The 21992-nt window shown below is 35.7% G+C and overlaps 3 protein-coding genes across 3 annotated transcripts; all 3 read left to right on the plus strand.

Annotated features, from left to right (window-relative positions):
• The first annotated feature begins 4185 nt into the window (after positions 1–4185).
• LOC132185620 (caffeic acid 3-O-methyltransferase) lies at positions 4186–8780 on the plus strand. Its single transcript, XM_059599379.2, has 4 exons — positions 4186–4671; positions 7204–7517; positions 8135–8199; positions 8318–8780. Exons 1-4 carry the CDS (start codon positions 4247–4249, stop codon positions 8612–8614), a joined length of 1101 nt encoding a protein of 366 aa, XP_059455362.2. The 5' UTR covers positions 4186–4246; the 3' UTR covers positions 8615–8780.
• A 3716-nt stretch (positions 8781–12496) lies between these two features.
• LOC148584690 (uncharacterized) lies at positions 12497–15708 on the plus strand. The gene is made up of 4 exons (XM_088518573.1): positions 12497–13129; positions 13276–14433; positions 14483–14608; positions 14899–15708. The coding sequence occupies exons 1-4, from the start codon at positions 12497–12499 to the stop codon at positions 15706–15708; spliced, it is 2727 nt and encodes a 908-aa protein (XP_088374699.1).
• Positions 15709–17683: 1975 nt separating this feature from the next.
• Positions 17684–21992, plus strand: LOC132185634 (caffeic acid 3-O-methyltransferase). The gene is made up of 5 exons (XM_059599394.2): positions 17684–17697; positions 17847–18454; positions 18594–18907; positions 21354–21418; positions 21539–21992. The coding sequence occupies exons 2-5, from the start codon at positions 18051–18053 to the stop codon at positions 21833–21835; spliced, it is 1080 nt and encodes a 359-aa protein (XP_059455377.2). The 5' UTR covers positions 17684–17697; positions 17847–18050; the 3' UTR covers positions 21836–21992.

Raw genomic sequence — 21992 nt, forward strand, 5'->3', positions numbered from 1 at the left:
GTCTCATTCTTGGTATTCATATGTGGTACAGCTTTCTGTCTCTGTACCTTGATTTGGCCCAACGTCCAGATTAATTGGCTTGCTTAATTTACTGTTTGGCTGTGGAAAATTGATTAGACGTAGATGGCTTTTCAGTCAAAATTTGGCTGCCCAAATAATGAATTCCTTAGCAGATTGCACTGTAGTCCAAACACGTGTCAATGGCAAACTCCAATCCAACTGCTACCTATTATTGTCGCAGGGTTAAATACCAAATATTTTCTAAAATTTAGTAATTTTATTTTTACCCTTTTTTGAGATTTCATTTTTATCATAGGACTCCCTTAGAGTTTTAATAAAGGATCAAGTTAGTCCATCCGTTAGTTGACCGTTAGGACTGACACATGGATCAATCAGATGTTGACACGTGGCATATACTTAATTTAAAAAAAAATTAAAAAAAATATATTTAAAAAAAAAAAAAAAAGAAAGCCACCCCCATCTGGCCGGATGGGGGTGGCAATTTTTTTTTTTTTTTTTAATTTAAAAAAAATACATTTTTTTTTTTAATTTTTTTAAAAAATATTTAAAAAAAAAAAAATTAAATATGTGTCACGTGTCAACATCTGATTGGTCCACGTGTCAGTCCTAACGGTTAACTAATGGATGGACTAACTTGGTCCTTTATCAAAACTCCAAGGTGGTCCTGTGATAAAAATAAAACCCCAAGGGAGTATTTGGTATTTAACCCATTGTTGTATTGAAACCAATGACTCGCACGCCAAGTAGTCAAAGTAGTCAAAAGATAATTTTGATTAGCTTTGTAATAAAAATTAGCAAAATAAAAAAGCCTCGGAATCATATTCACAAGTGTTTATTTCGTAGCATTCTTGTCTGCTATGTGGTGCATTCATATCTACTTGTTTCTTTTTAAAATAAAAAAAGCTAGAAAATGAATAATTAAAAATGCTTAGTCAATTCTCATGAGTTTAACGTAAGGAGTTATCTCTCCTTGAAGATAAGGCTTCAAGAAATCACTTCCTCCCTCTTACTCTATGATTTTTCTAACGTAGTGGGTGACAAAATAGTTAAGAATGGATGTTAGGATGCTTAAATAGGCTCCTCATGCACACCGAAAAAGGGTTGATGCGTCAAAATTAGATGTTTCTGAATTAACTGTCATAAAATGTTTGTCATCAATGGTCGATCGTTCAATTTTCAGCTAGGGTTGAACGTTTGAAATTGGCTAAATTGATCGATGACATCTATCCTTTGATTGTTTTATAATTGTTGCAACCTTTATGCGTTAAGTGGTTAGCGGTTTTAAAATAACCGCCGATAAGTAGTTGTTGAAACTAAATAATTACACCCAATGACAGGGGAGACCGGGAGTGGCCCTGGTGCCCCTCCCCCCCCCCCCCCCCCCCAAAAAAAAATCACAAGAAAAAAATTATGCAAAAAAAAAAAAATTAATGTTTTTTTTGCCCCAATTGGTCCCTCCCAAAAAAAAATTTGGCCCTTGATCCCTCCCCAAATTGAAACCTGGGTCTGTCCCTAACTACGCCACATAACCGCTTTTTAGAAATATACTTTTTGGGCCTTCTTGAGCCATTTTTAGGGCCTATTTTAGATGATTTCATGCATTTTTAAAATAATTATAAGGCTTCAAAATGTAAGAAAGCTTAAAAATATTAGTATTATTATTATTTAATGAATAAAGATCAATTTCATTTTAATTCAAAATAAAAATCCTATATCAAGCGCAACAAAATTAATGACGTCGGTTTGCATATTATTATATGAATAAGGATAGGCAATTAGTAGTTATTAATCGCATTTGCCTACACCTAAAACTGCTAACACCTCACTCTAGGCGATTAGCAGTATTTTTCCAATCGCCTACAAAATCGATTATGCAGTTATTAACAGCTTTTGCCTACCTCGAAAACTGCTAACTACTCCGACTTAAAGCGGTTAGCGGTATTTTTCTAACCGCCTACAAAATCGGTCATTGTTTGTTACAACGCTTTGTCATCGATAATAATTTCTTTTAGCGATGGGCTTATCTTTACCGTCATATCACTAAAACCCTTTTTTCTTTGCATTAATGCTATTGTCTTACTTACGTTGAATATCATAACTTTTCAAAACTAGGTGTTGACGTTTTGGGTCAAGGTTTATTTAACTAGTATTGTTACATGTTATCTCATATCCCCTTTTATCACCTCAAAGATGGTGTAATTTTTAAAATTATTATTAAATTTAAATTTAATAATAATTTTAATAGTCATATTAGTTGTAGGAGGCCACAAGGGGATATGAGGTAACATTTAGAATTAGTTACTCTTATTTAATATGGCTGCTTAAGTTGGGGTTGGAGGATAAATAAATTGGGAGATAATCCCTATGACTTTGATGGCCAATGTTTAATGAGTTCTTACCCAATTGTAGTTGAATTAGCTTGACTATTTTGTCACGTAACTCATGTTTTATATATATATCTTGAAATTTAATCTTACTAATTGTTTATTTTTGTTTCACTACAACAATTTAATTTTTTAGTTACGATCCATTAGTAACGTGTTAACAGTGTTAACACGTTACTAAAGCGTAGAAACGTGTTAATAGTAACGTGTTTGACGTGTTGTGAAAGTGGTCGTAACTATATTAAATTTAGTAACGTGTCAGATTCTGACACGTTACAATTTGGTAACATGTTATAAACTAACACGTTACAATAAATATTGTAACTTGTATATTTTGATACGTTACAATATTGGGGTTGGAGGATAAATAAATTGGGAGATAATCCCTATGACTTTGATGGCCAATGTTTAATGAGTTCTTACCCAATTGTAGTTGAATTAGCTTGACTATTTTGTCACGTAACTCACGTTTTATATATATATCTTGAAATTTAATCTTACTAATTGTTTATTTTTGTTTGGATATGAATGCTTTTGCAGCCTATCATCCTTCCAAATAATTATATATAGAGCTCAAATGATTCCTTTAAAGAATTTAGTACAAGGCATTTATTTCTTCACCATGCACCATATCCATACTTTTCACGAGGGGCCGGGGTAGCTATCGTTTGGACATCAGCATTGCTGTCTTCTGACTTTCTCGAAGTGTTCTATTTAATTTATCCTCCTTCTTTTTTTTTTTCGGTGAGAATCCGTTGTGTATATTGCTGTCTCCTTACTCTTCTGAAAAGTTATGATACTAAAAAAATAAAAAAAATAAATACATATAATGAGGATTTTGAGATTAATTTTAATTAATCAATTAATTATAAAACAACTTGAGCTCTAACTTGTGGTCCAAATTAAGATGATGATTATGAAAAACTCAACCAATTAAAGAAAATAAACGTGCCCAAGATTTCTTATTATTTTCTAAGAAGTAATTTTGAAAAATTAATAAAATTTAGGGTTAAATACCTTATTCCTCCATGTGATTTAACCACTTTATTTTTTGTTCTCTAAGATTTAATTTTTATTACATGAAGTACCTGTGGTTTATATAAAAAGAGAGATGGTACTTCCGTCTAAATTCCGTCCAAAATTTGACGGAACACTATGTCAGCACCAATAACAAATTGACATGTGTCCATATAATTAATTAAAAAATATATATATTTAATTAATTTTTTTAAAAAAAGTTTAGGGGTGGCCGTTTTTATTTTATTTTAATAAATTTAATTAAATATAATTTTTTTAATGTTTTTAATTTGTAAAAAATTATTATTACTTTTTAATTAATTATATGGACATGTGTCAATTTGTTATTGGTACTGACGTGGTGTTCCGTCAAATTTTGAACCAAGGTACCATCTCCGTTTTTAGGTAAACTACATGTACCTCTTGTGATAAAAATTAAACCCTAAGAAACAAAAATAAAGTTATAATATAATATCTAATATAATACCTAATGTCCTCAAGATGTAACTCAATCGGTTGGAATCATGCATAATAAAACGGAGGTCACTAGTTTGAATCTCCCCCATATTGTGCGGACATGACAAAAAAAAATAAAAAAATATATATAATACCTAATTAATTAGGTGGCAACTTAAAAGTCCAATAAGATGGTTACACGCAATAATAATTAATACAGTGTACACACGTACGAAGTGACGACCCACCCGACGGGGATATTTTTTTATGTATTTTTGAGCCATTAAATAGAGCACACAATGGCACAATATAAGCGTACTGGGAAAATTAAAAGCAGCAAAAAAATAAACATCCATCGAACGACAAAAATGGGTTCCACAGAAAACCAGTTCGGAAAGCTCTCCATTAACAACGAAGAAGACGACGCTGCATGTCTCTACGCCATTCATTTGTCCACCTCCTTCACCTTCCACATGGTGCTGAAAGCCGCCATCGAGCTCGACCTCTTCGAAATCATTGCCCGTGCGGGCCCCGGTGCCCATTTGTCGCCCTCTGAGATTGCTTCTCACCTTCCCACGAAAAACCCAGATGCCCCTTATCTGCTTGATCGTATGCTCCGTTTACTAACCACCTACTCGCTTCTCACTTGCTCCGTCCGCACCGGCGAAGATGGCAGCGTTCAGCGGCTCTATGGGATCTCGCCGGCCGGCAAGTTCTATGTTCGTAATGAAGATGGATACTCCCTGGGTTCGGTGCCTCTGTTTTCTCTTTACCGGCCCGTAGCAGAGGTTTGGTATGTATCAACAATTAAACATAGAATATGAATACATAATACATAATACGATAAATGTTGCATACTATACTCCCGTTTCACTGACGGGTTGACAGTTGATGGGCATGGACATGTCAACCCAATAAGACATGGGTGGAATGGGTGGAATGAGCGTGCAGTATATAGCGTTTTCTATATATTTAAGGGTAAAGTCTTTCTCCGGTTAGGGGAATTTTTTTTCAATTTAATCTATAAAAACCCGTGGAATGCACATATTTTTTTATTAATAGAAATAAAGTTTGAATAAATTTTATTAAAAATTCGTGTGCATTTCACTTTTATAAATTAGGTCGAAGGAAATTCTTCGGACAAGATCCTATTCATTTCAAATAAACTAGATAATATCCGGTATATTAATTATATTTGATGAATATTTTTGTTTTTTTTACTTTTTAAGGTGACAAAAATACTCCTACAATATAACTAACTCAATATTTTCTAGTCCATTTAAAATGGAGATGATCCTAATTCAAATTCCTTCAACCCAGTTTAGAGAAAACTTTATCATATATTTAATATCACTACTTCTTGCTTGATCACCTATTATTTAAGAGTAGAGTTAAATTTATTGTGGGGTGATGTTATAGCTAACCTTAATTTTTGTTTTAAATAAGAGTTGATATTCATATATATTATGTTAAAATGATAATGTAGGAATACATGAATATAAGAAAAACTTTATTTGCAAGCAATTTATGGATGTTAATGTTGAAACCATCGTCTCATTTATTCTAAAAATAAAATATAGATATGAAAATATATAGTGATTTGACTATTAGGTAAAAATGAGCTATCACATATATATATATATATATATATATATATATATAAACAAGTTACACGTATGTTTCTTTTTTATATGTATCTTTGGTACCTAATGCTTAGCATGACATGGGGTGATCATCTTGGTGTCTATAGAATTAGCTATAATAATTGATTTAATGATGAGGGCAAATTCAATGAACTAAAAGACAATAATAGAAGCAATTTGGTATAGACCCAAAGTTTAGAAACTGATTCGGTAATTTTTCATCCTTTTCCTTTTCTAATTGGTACTTTATGTTATGATTAACATTAGTTATGTATTAAAAAGTAAGTGAACATTAATATATATCTTCTGCTTGGTTAAAACAAGATCTAAAGTAGCTGCCTTGTTGGATGGATCAATGCTATCTGTTTTGGGTGGCCGACCAATCCAAAAGGCAGCACATGATGTTTTGACCACTTCCACCGGCTGTTTTGGGTGATATTCCAACTACTCTGTAGAAATTTTTTGGGCAATAATTGAAGACTATCATGATCAACAGGCTAGGTAGCTACTAGCTATTCCTTTACAATAAAGGGCTTAGACTTAAAGAGTTGCAAGGAATGAGATAAAATGGATTACAGCCCACATTTCACCCGATTCTGGTCCAAATTAGGAATGATTCCGATACACGACACACCACAACATTATCATTCTCAACTCAAAAAGCATCCTTTTTTTTCTCTCGCACACACAAATCACATGCTACTTTTTTTTCTCACCCACTAAACATCAACTCACAAGATTTCACTTTACCTTACTCCTTTTCACACGCAACACTTTTCTTACGTTTGAATAATTGAATAGTAAATATTGAGCAGTACAAAAGGCATATATTTATAAAAGTTACTATTGCTTTACTTCTTTCCCTAAAACAACGTTTTAGTCGATATGATATGCGGATGGCGGATAATGGATTTCATCGTCTACTTCACTCGAACACACAAGATATGCTGCAAAGAGAGCCAAGGGTTGTCGGTTGGTTGGCAATTATGCAGAGTTGAGTCAGTTGACAGAAAAGATGAGGCTTTGGAGGAGGGAGAAAAAGATTGGGTGAGACAATATGAAAGGGGAAGAGAGACGTAAGGAAGAGAAAGAGAGAGATGGGGGGAGAGCACGTGTTGACCCATTTTTAACATTGGATACCATGCCTCCATGGCCCATAAGTGATAAGACCATTCACTTAATTTAGAGTTAATTACTTCAAATTAACTATCATGTTATTAAGATTTTACTGTAGCTTAAGAGAAGGTAAAATCTTGTTGTGTGTCATCAATTGTTGAAATATTGGACAAACCACCTTAAAAAAATTCAACAAAAAAAAAAAAAGAAGAAAGACCACGTATTTAGACCAAAAAAAAAAAAAAAGTTTGTTTTTCCTTTTCTTTTTCATTTTTTCATTTTTTATTTATTTAAATTTTACAATTTTTCGAAAATTTTATCATTTTGAGTCACCGAATGTCCCCCAAATGGAGACATTCAAATACAATAATATGGTAGTTAATTAAAGAGGGTAAATATAATTTTCCTGAAAATATAATATTTAGTATGCCTACATAACATTTTTAGCTCACAATTAAGAAAATTAAATTCTTATGAGATATATAGGTATATTTCAAGTCACTCTTGTTTTCCAATTATATTACTATATATACTGAATTACTGTTCTGGGATTCATATTGTTATAGGTTTCATCTCAAGGATGCTGTTCTTGAAGAAGGCATTAATCTATTTGAAAAGGTCAATGGGAAAACCATCTTCGAGTTCATGGAAACTGATCCAAAAGTGAACAAGCTTTTTAGCGATGCTATGGTTTCTCACTCCGGAATAGCCTTGAAAAAGGTTCTTGAGACATACAAAGGATTTGAGGGAGTTTCAGTGCTGGTTGATGTTGCTGGTGGCTTTGGAGCAACCCTCAACATGATCATTTCCATGTACCCTTCCATTAAAGGCATCAACTTTGATTTGCCTCAGGTCATAAAACATGCACCATCTTATTCAGGTACCAAAATGCCATAGTTTTTTCAACGGTCTAAATTTAATTTTATACTTTTAAGGAGAAACAGAGAGAAAAAAGTTAAATATGAACTATTACAACACCTGATAGGGATAAGGTTATGATTAGGTAGGATAATAGTTGAATTGGAATGTCCCTATCAACACCTAAAATATATCCACTTTAATGATCCATTCCTATATATATATATATATATATATATATACTCTTAATTGTATTAATGATGGGCATTATTCGCGCAACTATTTTATATGGAAATTTCAACTGCAAAACTGGAAGAGAGCTGCTATTCTTCTCTCTTTTTTCAAATTTGCCATTGGATATATAGGATCACATGCGGGTCCTACAAATCCAATAGTGAATTTAAAAAAATATGGATGGATCGAGATAGATTAGAGATGAAAACATAGCATTTATCAAAGTGGAATAGCAAAATAGATGTCTTAGATTAAATTTGAGAAGGAGACATTTTCAAAGCCCATGAGTAGTCTTTTTCCATTTTTTTTTCTTTCTGTTTTTCTTATTAGGGTGGATTTAATTCTTTACTTGTAAGTCAATGAGATTGAGATTGAGGTTGAAGAGCAAGGTCAAATTTGATGCAGGTATTGAGCATGTAGAAGGGGATATGTTTGAAAGTGTCCCAAATGGTGATGCCATTGTATTGAAGGTGAGTTAATTATCAATTTATGTGATGCTTGAAAGTAGATCGATTGGCATATATAGCCTAACGAAAAGAAGAAAAAAGAGATGACAACTTGTTTGCATTTTCATGTATTATATTGCAGTGCACATGTCATGACTGGAGTGATGAACAATGCATAAAACTTTTGAAGAACTGCCATAAAGCCCTGCATGAAAATGGGAAGGTGATTATCGTTGACTATATAATGCCAGAGGTGCCTGAGTCAAGTATTGCTGCTAAGCATGTTTGTGTGTATGATAATGCCATGGTTTTTAACCTTGGAGGGAAGGAAAGAACTGAGAAGGAGTTTGAGTTCTTGAGCAAGAGTTCTGGATTTTCTGGTTTTAAGGTTGCCTGTCTTGCCTACAATGCTTTGGGAGTTATAGAACTTTACAAATAAGTCTCCAACTATCCAATCTGCAGCATTCTTCTTCTTGTTTCATTGCCTATCAATTTTTTGTATGAATAAGTCCTAGTAGGACTTTTTAATAATTAAGCCTTGTAATCTTGTGTGCATGTCCTCTTGTTATATTTCAATCGCTAATATATAAAACATACTTTGTCCATGATTTCGTTATATATATATATATGATTCCATATTAGGTTTATATTCCTTATAGGATATTTACCTTCTAAGATCCATTATAATCAGATTTGATTGTAACTAAATCATTCTGATTTGATCATCATACTTATCTTATCTTCACTTATCTCAATTCTACTATAAATAGAAATCATTTGTAACGTAAATAATATAAAAACAATAGTAAAATGTAGCCTTAACGGGTTTTTCTCTTGTGGTGAACGTATGTAGGTATCGAATACTGAATAACTTGAAAATCATTTGCCTTAATTTTCTCTCTTTCTTCCACTTTTCTTTTTAATTTTCCATTTCATTATGAAAATTTTCATATATGGTATCGTAGCCATAGGCTAACACTAATCTTCATTCCCTAATGGCCTTAGGCCCTTAGGTACCAATGTATCATAAACTCTACGAGGACAACCATCACTATGCCTCTTACAAACTCCAATCACCCTATCCCTATCATTCTTAGTGAATTTAACATTTTTCCCTCGAAACAGATTGAATGTTCTCACAACTTGTCTGAATTGCTTCACCGAAGTAAATGTCATACCAACAACCAATTTGGGGTCATTCATGTCCGCATCATGAAACTCTGAACTATTACGAACATACCTCGGCCTACTCTCCACCTCATTCTCATCATCACTATTAGGGGGACTTACCAGGATATCACTTTTGCCCAACTTGAAGGATACCTTATCCTCTTCCTCACCCTCTAACATTCGGCCACCAAAACTAGCCGTATGTGTTGAGCCACCAACACAAGTAGTGTCTTGTGCATCAAATTCATTATGCTCATCACCATCCTCCTAATCACCATCCCCCTCCCCATCATCACCACCCTCCCTATCGCCATATGTGGAAGTGTCATCTCCACGAGTGGATGTACCGGCCCCTGGTTCACCACCATCATTCCATGCATCGTCGTCATTGCTCATAAATGACTTCCAAAATGGGTCATTTATAACATTCATCGTTCTTTCCTTATCATCACTATGTTCATCCTCATCAACCTCACCAACATTTGCACCTACTCGATCATCAACATGTGCAAATGATAGAGTGTACAACACCACAACTTTATGTCCTAGAAAGCATTCAGTCATTCTAATGACATCATCATGAGATGTTATAAGTACCAACCTATCTTCCAAATATTTATCAGGCTAACAATAGTAAATTAGGTCACCTAGTTGGTATCCAAATTTCTTAACTATGGCTTCGATTTCAATAAATGATAGACAGTCTAGATCATATGGCTCATCAAACAATCATATTTTTCCACCAACATATGTGCACTTCTACCGCCTATCAAGCCTACCTCCAAATGAACCTTAAAAATGACATCGGCACTTCCTATTGTGTAAATGTATTGTTGGACTCTACAGCATAAATTTTCAAACATTAGGAAAAAAATTAATGGGACAAAAGTGTAGGATAGGATATTCACATGGACTTAGAGTTTGGACAATAACTATAAAATAATTGGGCATGAGTTTATGAAGCTTATCATTCATTTTCAATTTCAATTAATAGGGATGGACAAAACAACTCGGATAGTATGCTTTGAGCAACCAAACATGTGGGCCACAAAGAAAAAAAATTGCACTATCATTCAGGACCACTTCTGATAAAGGAACAAACAAAGAATGAAGATACAATAAATAAATAAATAAATAAATGGTGTTGGAAAATGATTGGATTTTTTTGGGACCTTGCTGACGTGGTACAGGTTTCCTAGAGCTGTTAGAAGTTTTTACGATTTCTGCGTTTGGGGCTACGCGCTTTGCAGTGGTTCTGCGCGTGAGAGCGCGTCTTCTTTTCCGACGACTGTGATTCCGGTGGAGGTGTGCCGGAAATTCTTGGTGCTTGCAAACCGTAGGTGGTGGAGTGCAAATTGATTAATTATGGCTAGGAGAGCTAACAGAGGTTGTGGCGGGAAAAAGAATTCAAAAGTGATTTTGCAATATGTGAAGGTTGCTATGGATGGTGCTTCGCGATCTGTTGATGGCGATGCAGAATTGAGCGAGGAAGAGGTGAATGGTGAGTTTCTGGAATGTGAAACTCAATTGGGAAATGGTTTGGAAGTGGATATGCCTGTTGGAGCTGATCTCCTTGAGGTTGAGGTTTGTTCTAATTTACCTGAGGTTGAGGTTAGTTCTGCTATCCCTGAGGTTGTGGTTGTACAAAATTTGGGAGTTTCTAGTGTTAAGAAGGGAATATCATAAGGTATAGCTGAATCTGAACATAAGAATCCGGCTCTAGATTGGAGGCAGTTGTTTCGATATGAGAAATCTCTTGGCACGTTGCAATATTTTGCCCCTTCTCGAGAGGATGGTAAAGTTGTTATGAAGCCTCCGAAGGAAGCAATTGAGGAAGGCATCTTGAAATGGTCACCTTCTCTGGTTGGCCAATTTCTTGATAAGCCTCTGCCTTACTATATTGTCAAGCGAGCTGTAGATACTCTTTGGGCGCAGTATGGGAAGGTTGAGGTCTTTTTATTGGAGAATGGTTTGTATTTGTTCATATTTGTGGGTGAGAAGACCAGAGATGAGATTATGGAGACTAAGCTATGGCATATGGCAAACAAACCTTTGATATTGAGAAAGTGGACTCCAGGTATGCAGCTTCTTAAGCTTTCACTCTTTACTGTTCCTGTTTGGATTAAGTTGCATAATCTTCCTACTGAATTATGGAATGCAACCTGTTTGAGTTATGTGGCTAGTGGTGTTGGAAAACTCCTATGTGCTGACTCTGTTACGGAAGAGCAACTTAGACTTGGTTTTGCAAGGGTGTTGGTTGAAATGAATATTGACTCAGAATTTCCTAAGGAAATTGAGATTGTTGGTGCTGATGGGAGTAGGGTTGCAGTAGGCATTGAATACCCTTGGTTACCCGTGAAATGCAAGAAGTGCAAATCTTTTGGTCATTTGACTTATACTTGTACTAAGGTTGAGAAACAGATTTGGATCCCTAAGAAGACTGATCTTGTTCCCTCAAATCAGGTTGGTCTTGGGATAAAGAAGGATATTGAGGCTAAGTTTGGGACTGTGCCTAATGATGTGAATCAGGAGCAATGGAAAGTTGATAGATCTACAAGGAATTCTCCTGCTTCTAAACTTTCTGCTAAGGATAGTCAAAGGCATTGGTCTAACTCGTTTCATTTGCTTGCTAGAGGTTATGGCAGATTTGAGTCAGGTGAGGTGAAAGGCTCAGATCACATTTCTCATTCCATCCAGAAAGTTATTGAGCATGCTTTAAATGAGGAGAGTGTTAATCTTTTGAAGAATAAAGGTAAAAGCATAATGGAAGAGGAGGAGGAGGTTTTGATGAGGGGGTTTTCTCCTACTACATGAATTTCATGATATGGAATGTGAGGGGTCTGAATCATCCCTCAAAACAGCTGGAGGTAAAGAGAATGATTAATCTTCATAGGATTGGTTTAATTTGTTTGATTGAGACAAGGGTAAAGGAGAATAAAGCAGATAGGATTAGGTCTGCTATAGTTTCAGATTGGGATTTTGTTTTCAATTATGATAAGCATTTTTTGGGACATATTTGGGTTTGCTGGAAAAAACAGATTATGAAGTTTCTATGATTGTTAAGTGTGAGCAGAGTATTCAATGTCTCATTAAATCCCTTAAGCATAATCTTTGTTGGTTTCATTCTTTTGTTTATGGGGCTAACAAAGGGATGGACATGAAGTTGCTTTGGACTAGTTTAGCTTCTACGAAAAGTAGGGTGGGTGCTAATCCTTGGATGATTTGTGGTGACTTTAATGTTGTGAAGTCTTTGGCTGAGAAGTGGGGTTCGAATAAACTGAACTCTTATGAAGTGGAGTTTGGACAGTGCTTGAATGAACTTGAGGTGCTTGACCTTAATTTTAGTGGCTGCTATTACACCTGGACTAATAAGAGTGAAAAGCCTAGGTTTGTGGCTAGAAAGCTTGACAGAGTATTGGCAAATGAGTATTGGATGAATGCTTTTGGTAGGACTATTGTGGATTTTAAGTTTGGAGGTATCTCTGATCATTCTCCTGCCATTATCTCGGCTGGTTTTCTGCAGAGTTTTGGTCATAAGCCTTTTAAATTCTATTCTTATTGGATAAAGCATAAAGGTTTTTTAGATTGGGTTAAGGAAGGTTGGAATATCCAAGTTGATGGGGTAAAAATGTATCAACTGTATGTGAAGCTTAGATCTGTAAAAGCTGTGTTGAAAAGACAGAATGTGACTTGTTTTGGGAATTTGAAACATAAAGTTATTCAAGCTCGGGATAATCTTGATTTCGCTCAACAATATGTTATTGCATCCATGGGAGGGCAGATTGTTTATTAAAGGAGAGGGGGTGTCTGCATGCTTATATTTTCTTAACAAAAGTTGAAGAGGCATTTTTGAAGCAAAAAAATAGGAATCAATGGCTGCAGTTAGGTGATCAAAATAACAGTTTTTTTCATCGTTCTCTCAAAGTTCAGCAAGCCAAGAATACCATTACACACTTATGGGATGAGCAGGGCAATAGAGTGGAAGATGTGGAACAAATTAAACAGGTGGCTGAGACTTTCTATAAGAATTTACTGGGGTTTGATCAGGTGATGTTTACTGAAACTAAGCCAGCTCGTGTAAGGCAATTGATTCATATGGCTATTCCTGCTGCTAAGGCAAGTTGGTTGGAGAGAGAAATTACAGAAGAAGAGATTAGAGTGACTCTATTCAATATGAAAGCAAACAAGGCTCCTGGCCCTGATGCGTTTTCTGCAGACTTCTTTAAGGCTGCTTGGCCTATTGTTGGGAAAGATGTGGTAATAGCTATCAAAGGTTTCTTTCTTTCTGGTTTGTTGTTAAAAGAAGTTAATGCCACTATTCTTACTCTGGTTCCTAAGAAGATTAACCCTTCTTCTATGGGTGATTTTAGACCTATAGCTTGTTGCAATGTCATTTACAAGTGCATCACTAAGATCATTGCTAATAGGATGTTGCCTCTGCTTGGAGATTTGGTGAGTATGAATCAGTCAGCTTTTATTCCTAATAGAAGCATCTCTGAAAATGTCCTTCTTGCTCAAGAAATTGTTAGGAATTATCTTAAGGCTGCAAGTAAGCCTAGATGTGCTTTAAAAGTTGACCTTATGAAAGCTTATGATTCAGTAAATTGGGAATTTATGATCCATTGTCTTCACTGTTTTGGTTTCCCTATGAAGTTCTTAAGTTGGATCAAGGAGTGTATCACCTTTCCTAGATTTTCTGTTTGTGTAAATGGTACCTTGGTTGGGTACTTTGAAGGGAAGAAGGGGCTAAGGCAGAGAGATCCTCTGTCTCCTTATTTGTTTGTTTTAGCTATGGAAGTTTTTTCTAGGATTATGGCTGCCCATACTGGAGTTGACTCAGGTTTCAAGTTCCATCCTAATTGTTTGAAGATGAAGCTTACTCATCTGTGTTTTGCAGATGATTTGCTTATTCTTTCTGAAGCTAGTGTGAGTTCCATAAAGGTTATTAAAGCTGCTTTAGTTGAGTTTGAGGAGTTGTCTGGCTTGAAGGCAAACCCTTCTAAGAGTTCCTTTTATTGTTCTGAAATTTCAGATAGGGTCAAGAACAAGTTATTGACTGATTTGCAGATGAAGGAGGGTAATCTTCCAGTGAGATATCTTGGTGTCCCCCTGATTTCTTCTAGACTTTCTTCTGCAGATTGTGGAGTGCTTCTTGATAGAATTACTGGTCGCATTGACTCCTGGTTATCTAGGAATCTCTCTTACACAGGAAGACTTCAATTGCTCTCTTCTATTTTGTATAGCCTGCAAGTTTATTGGACAGGTATTTTTATTCTCCCTAAGTGTATTATAAAGTCTATTAAGCAGAAGTTTAATAGATTTTTATGGAATGGGAAAGATGTTGAGGCTACAAAGGCTAAAGTGGCTTGGTCATAAGTTTGTTTCCCCAAAAAGGAAGGTGGTTTGGGTTTGAAGAGGCTTGAAGTATGGAATTAGACCTCTATGCTTAGGCACATATGGAGTATCTTTGCTAGATCTGGCTCTCTTTGGGTGGCTTGGGTTAAAAATAATTTTCTAAAGCAAAAGAGTTTTTGGAGTGTTGGTATCCCCCAGAATTGTTCTTGGTGTTGGAGAAAGCTACTCAATTTAAGGGATATTGCTAAAAAGTTTTTGAGGTTTGAGGTTGGAAATGGGGAAAATATTCACCTCTGGTTCGATCTTTGGCATCCTGCTGGAATCTTAATTGAGAAATATGGCTATAGAGCTGTTTATGATGCTCAGAGTAGGGTGGAGGCCAAACTTTCTTCTGTTATACACAATGGAAGCTGGTTTTGGAAGCCTGTTAGATCTGATGCTTTAGTGGACATACAAGCAAGTCTTTCAGAAATCAGTTTGGGGCCTATTGATAAGCCTATTTGGACTGCTTCTAGGAAAGGTGTTTTTGTTAGTTCAGATACTTGGGAGGCTCTTAGGGAAAAAAAAGAACAGATTACTTGGTGGAAGTTTGTTTGGTTCCCCTTTGCTATTCTTAAGCATGCTTTCATTTTGTGGCTTGCTATGAAAGGAATGTTGGTTACGGGAGATAGATTGTTGACTTGGGGTTATAATGGAGATGTCAATTGTGTTTTCTGCAGGAACCAGTTAGAAAGCCGTGATCATCTTTTTTTTGAATGCAGTTTCAGCTATAGACTTTGGAAGTTCTGTATGTTTAGATGCAGAGTGGATAATGTTCCTATTGTATGGGAGGATATCTTGCAATTGGGATTGAATGATTGGGGCTGCAAGTCTCTGAAAGCTATGCTTTGCAGATTAGTTTTAGGATCTGTTGTTTATAATATCTGGTGCACTCGAAATGAGATCAAACATGCAGGTCATCCAAAAACAGAGGAACAATTGTTGAAGAAAATTTTGTGGGAAATCTGAACCAGAGTAGTTGGGAAAGGAAGGTTTCCAAAAAATAAGGAGAACCTTGTGTTTTGCTCTTTGTGGAATCTTTCTGCAGAAGTGCTTTGCTGATCAGGTTGTGGTTGTGGCCCGCTGGTTTTGTTTTGTTTTCTGTTTCCTAATAGTCTTATGGGATATAGCCACTGTGAGGTTTTGCTTTTAGGCCTTCTGTAGGGTCTGTTTTTTTGTGATACTTTGGGTTTGGGGATTGGTTTTGTTGGTTTTGGTGGTTTCTTTTTCTGCAGTTTTGTTGTTCTGCAGTTTGTTTCTGGTTTAGTTTGGTTTGTTAGCCTTTATGAGGTTGTGCTAGCTGGTGGCTTGTAATTGGCACTTTGTTGTTTTTGGATTTTGAGCTTTTAATGAAGTTACTTATTCATCAAAAAATAAATAAATAAATAAATCACCCATATAGGTGGCCACTAACAAACGGGAAATCGAAGACCACACGGGACCACTTCAGATAAAAAGAAACTAACAAACAAACAACGCATATGTCTGTACATATAAACATGGTACTTTATCGCAAAAATGAACTACCAAAATGTGGCTAATCAATGTGTGTGTGCGGTGTGTTTTTTTTTTTTTTGGTAGCAGAGCCGTTCTAGGGTTTCACTTCTAGAAGATGAAAAGTGCACGTTTAATGGATAGTTTGGTTATACAGTTACTTTTATTGAGGGACTCGGATGACTAGATTCCCTTTTGCTGAGGTATTTCAATCTTTCAACAGGAATGATAAGGGTATAAGCATCGTTTAACTGTTGAAGACATTTTCAAATGTTGAAACTTGTAACTGAAGGGCATAATCGTCGTTTAACACTCCAAAGTGAGGGCAAAAGTGGGAGAGAAATTAATAAAACGGCATGTGAAGCGCACATGATGGGTTGACCGTCTGATTTAACGAGGTTGACTGACCGAATGGGGATTTTGGTAAGTAAATGGTAGTTTGATGTGGTCAGATGGTGGGCGTTGTAGTTTATGGGGGCATATTGACGGAGCATGGTAGTTCATGGGGGTAAAAAGGTAATTACCCTTTTATTCTTCCATATATAAACTATAATTCATAAGCTCATTTCGTACTTAAGTATAATGTTTGCTTACTAAGTCGTAGACTTACGCAGTAATTGTGGTTTAGCAGGTTGGTCGTAATAAGGGTAAGAGAGCTCATTAGGATGAAGATGTCAGGCGAACAATTCACGATACTAGGTTTGACGGGTAATTTTAAATATATATGGTTGGTAGCTCCAAGTCAATGATTAGTGATAATACTTGTATACCTTATGGTTATAGAAATTTCAAATCGTGTATTTTTGCCTTCCACTCATATTTACTCTGAATTGTTAATGTGCGATTCTCTCAGTCAATTAATAGTTAACTGTACTGGTGGAATTGTTAGTAACCCTACCAAGATAGGTTGAATTAACCGACCTAATTTTGGGGGTGTTACAGTAAAATGCACTCAATTGAATTATTATCGTAACATAAAATTTATCTTAATTATCATTCATAAGCCATCATGCTTGTTTATCTTTTGATTAGAAGACGCAAACGCTTAGGTTTGTTGTTACTAAGTCTTCCGTTACGTCACATACCTACTTTTGGGAATATGTGGCTATTTTTTATGAATTAGGATCCTCTCCATTTCAAATGAATTGGTAGAGGGATATTTTTGTCCCCTCAAAAAGTAAAATGACAAAAATACCTATTCCGGCCACTATAACTAACTGAATATTATTCAGTTCATTTGAAATGGAGAGGATCATGTTTCATTTTTTATGGACCCGTCCATAAAGATGGTTCTCATTCCCATTGAGTGTCTGATTATTTGCCACGTTGTGGGATTGTAGGTCTGCAGTAGCTATTTTGGCCGGGTAGATTGCTCTTAAGTCTTAAAAGATTTTTCTGCTTTTTTAGTGAAAGAGAGAGCAAAATTAAATCTTGGCCGTTAAAATAAACTAAAAGAAAAAATCGGTAACTTTTTTTTTTTTTTTTTCAGCACCTAAATCAAATATTTTTATTAATTTGGTCCTACGGCTAGTTATTCCCTCTATCACCATGACTTTTAGCTGCTCAGCCGATAAATCCATCCATGTTGATCATTATTTTTGGCTGCTGATCAGGCAAAAAAGTCCAACGTTAAATGATGAGTTTTAGCGGCTCAGCCAAAATGTGCAGCGACGTTGATTACATTCATCAATAGGCATCCAGAAGTGGCCGGCAACTGGATGTCGCCCCGAGCACGGCAGTCTGCATTTTTGAACTACAAATACGGCAAACCTCAACACCCTGCCTGGAAAATCAAAGAAGCAAATTAATTACTAAATATGGCTTCCACAGAAAACTACAAAGAAGACGACAATGCATGTCTCTATGCCATGCACTTGTCCACCTCTCACATCTTTCCCATGGCATTGACCGCTGCTATTGAGCTCAACCTGTTCGACATAATTGCTAGTCGGGCAAACCAGGATGCTTACATGTCGCCCTCTGAGATTGCTTCTCAGCTGCCAACTAAAAACCCAGATGCCCCTTTTCTGCTTGATCGCATGCTCCGTTTACTTGCAACCTACTCACTTCTTACTTGCTCTATGCGCACCTGCGAAGATGGCAGGGTTGAGAGACTCTATGGAGTATCACCGGCTGGCAAATTCTTTGCTCAAAATGGAGATGGCGGCCTCCTAAGTTCCATGGCATTACTTAATTCTCACCCAAACGTAGCAGAGGTTTGGTATGTACGTTTATGCAACCATTGAACATACGCATTATTTAACAAAAACAGGAAAAATCCAAATGCAATATATATATTAATCTCACACTACATATATATCACCACTCAATCTGTTTTGGCATTCATTTTGTAATTATAGGCGACATCTTAAGGATGCTATTCTTGAAGAAGGTAATCTATATGAAAAGGTCCATGGGACGACCAATATCTTCGAATACATGGAAGCTGATCCAACATTAAACAAAATTTTTAACCAGGCTATGGCTGATCTCTCCGGAATATCGATGAAAAAAGTTCTTGAGACATACAAAGGATTTGAGGGAGTATCATTGCTGGTTGATGTTGCTGGGTGTACTGGAGCAGATCTCAACATGATCATTTCCAAGTACCCTTCCATTAGAGGCATCAACTTTGATTTGCCTCATATGATACAACATGCGCCATCTTATCCAGGTACTATAATACAATATTTGATAGCCATACCCCTATGTCCCCTTTCAATTTTAGGCTTATTTAGTGTGCAAGCTAAGATGATGAGATGTATAACTTTTTTTATTTTTATGATTCAGATAACTTTTACCCCCCCCAAAAAAAAAAAATTATAGAAAGTACAAAATACTCTAGTGGGAACTTAGTTGCTAAAACAAACAAGAACAGATCAACTTATAGACCACAACAACTACTTTTTACATGTGTTGAAACTGACAAACCTAAGACAAAAACATGAGACTTCAAGTCTAATATTTAGAGAATATCGAGGCTGGTAATCTCCACTGGTTACACATCACTAAGGTTCTCAGCAATCTTCTTGAATCTACCTTTTGCAATAATATGAGCTCTAACTTCCCAAGAAATACATATTCTGTATCAAATTCTGCTCTAAATGCAACTGGATACCATGTTTAATAGCATTCATCTGCCCCCAAATATGATAAACCTGTAGATCGCCAAACCAACTAGCCCTCATGCTCTTAATCTTCAAAGCATTTAAGCCCCAAACAGGGCCGCCTCAATAGGTTAGCCATTTAGGCCATTGCCTAAAGCCCCCAAATTGAAGAGAAAAAAAGTCCTCAAGAAGTAGAAGGAGGCCACCCTAAATATTAGCCAATGAAAATTGTGAGTGCATTTTGTCTCTTCTCGTGAAGGAGTTTCGACACTTTATAGCCTATGTATTCTCTATCTATGACAATTTTGTATGTTGGCCATTCATTTCTATGCGTGTGAGAGATCTAGAGTCTATAACAATAGAACCAAACAAAAACTTAATTAGTAAAACGAGATGAATGGATTTAAAAAAAAAAAAAAAAATTTATAATATAGAAATTTAAATAAATACTACTTAATTAGTTTTTCTAAATATAAGAAAGCTTCTTATATAAAATTATTGCCTTAGGCCTCAAAATTTATAGAACCGGTCCTAACCCCAAATAACTATGATGAATGACATATTCATGCAACTACTTTAAAGGCTGAAAAATCTTAGCACTTCCAACTCACTCCTAACCACTCATTCAACACCTTTACAATTCAAAAAATTACATCACACTACTCACTTAATTATTCAAAACAGAGAGGGGAATTCCCCATACAAAACAAAGAACCATATTCAACTCAAAATTATTAAAATCTTTCAAGCTTAGAAAACACTCTATTTTTTACATTCCATGAAATGGCCTTCATTATGCTTTCTTCAGACTTTATTTACCCTCCAAAAATTATACACTTGCTCCCATTACCAGCTTTCACATATTACTGCCCTTAATCCTTTCCTTTTTTGCTTTTTAAATCCCCCATCCATAATTCTTTCCCAATGTGTTTCATCAGGAGCACCCTACATACATTTCCTCATTAATTCCCCTCTATGGTCTTTTAGTAAATCCACATTCAAAATAGAGGTGATCTCTACTCTCAATACAATTTCTTCAGAACACACATTTAAGGTCCCCTGTATATCCCCATTTCAACATCTTAACTCCGGTAGCCAGTCTCGATTTTTTATTGTCAACCAAAGTATAGAAGCTTGCTTTTGGAATTGCTCATGAAAGCCAAACATTTATCAAACATGCAACCATTGGTAATTTGAATCTAATTACTTCCCAAGTTTCAGAAGTATACTTACCTGATTTAGAGGGCATCTAAGAAGGTTTATCAAAATCACCAATCTAGATAGAAGGAATAAAACTCTGTATTCACACTAAATCTTCTGATCTTGCAGGCCTCCAAATTAACCCATTGTTTATCAACCAAAATACTAGAGAGTTTTGCATCAACATGACTTGTTGGATCGTACACAATAACTCTATGCCCAAATTTTTCGAACAGTACTCCTCTTGGGGGTGCCACCAATCATGCCAAAGAGAAAATGTTTCCCGATTCCCTAATTCGTAATGCAAAAAAAGGATCTTGCAATCCTCCTAAGCTTCAGAATTTTCTTCCAACCCCAATAACTATTTGAAGAAAATGATCAATTGAGACTACAAAATTGAAATGCCTTTGTTCTATCCTCTGAGTTCTCCCCCTCCCCGCCTCCTTGCTTCATTCTCCTTCCCATCCTCTTTGTTCTACGCCCGATCTGATGGTGGTTGTGTTCCCTGTAATGGGTGTTTTCTGGTCCTGGGGTATGTATTCATAGTCAAATAGTCTGGCTTTGTGTTGGTTTGTGTTGGTTTAGTGAGGTTGTTTGTGCTTGTTTTGGCTTATCTGGTGTTTTTTTTCCCTCGAGCTGTGCATGTTTGGGATGTTAGGTGTTCTTGTTATTTTGTTGTGTCGATGGTTTTGGGGCTTAATGGCTGGTCTCCCCATTTTTTCTTTTCCCCATTAGTTTCATTTTAATAAATTACTTCTTATTTATCCTAAAATAATAAATAGATGTTGAAGAGCAAAGTCAAATTTTATGCAGGTATTGAGCATGTTGGAGGAGATATGTATGTAAGTGTTCCAACAGGTGACGCTATTATGATAAAGGTCAGTTAATGAACCATTTATGTGACACTTGAAAGAAGATTGACATGGCTTTTAACTGCAAAAAAAAAAAACAAAGAGATCATGACCACCACTTTGCATGTTTCATGTATTATATTGTAGGCTACATGTCATAACTGGAGTGATGAACATTGCATAAATTTCTTAAAGAACTGCAATAAAGCACTACAACAAAATGGAAAGGTGATTATCATTGACCATGTAATGCCAGATGCACCTGAGTCAACTGATGGTGCTAAGTTTGTTTCTGCCACTGATAATATCATGCTTGTTAGCCTTGGAGGGAAGGAAAGAACTGCGAAGGAGTTCGAGGCCTTGAGCAAGAGTTCGGGATTTTCGGGCTTTCATGTTGACTGCCTTGTCTACAATGTTTGGGGAGTCATGGAACTTTACAAATAAGTCTCCAATTATTCTGCTTCTAGTTTCCTATAAATGTTTGGTATAAACATATGTGTCCTTGAAGTCTTGTATCTGATAGTAATGCATGGTGATAACTTGAATTTGAACTTTAATGAGATTCAATTATAAAAGAACAAATGAATAAATAAATTCTTGA

This window comes from Corylus avellana, chromosome 7, assembly GCF_965113065.1.
Source record: "Corylus avellana chromosome 7, dhCorAvel1.hap1.2, whole genome shotgun sequence".
In the NCBI taxonomy this organism is placed as follows: domain Eukaryota; kingdom Viridiplantae; phylum Streptophyta; class Magnoliopsida; order Fagales; family Betulaceae; genus Corylus; species Corylus avellana.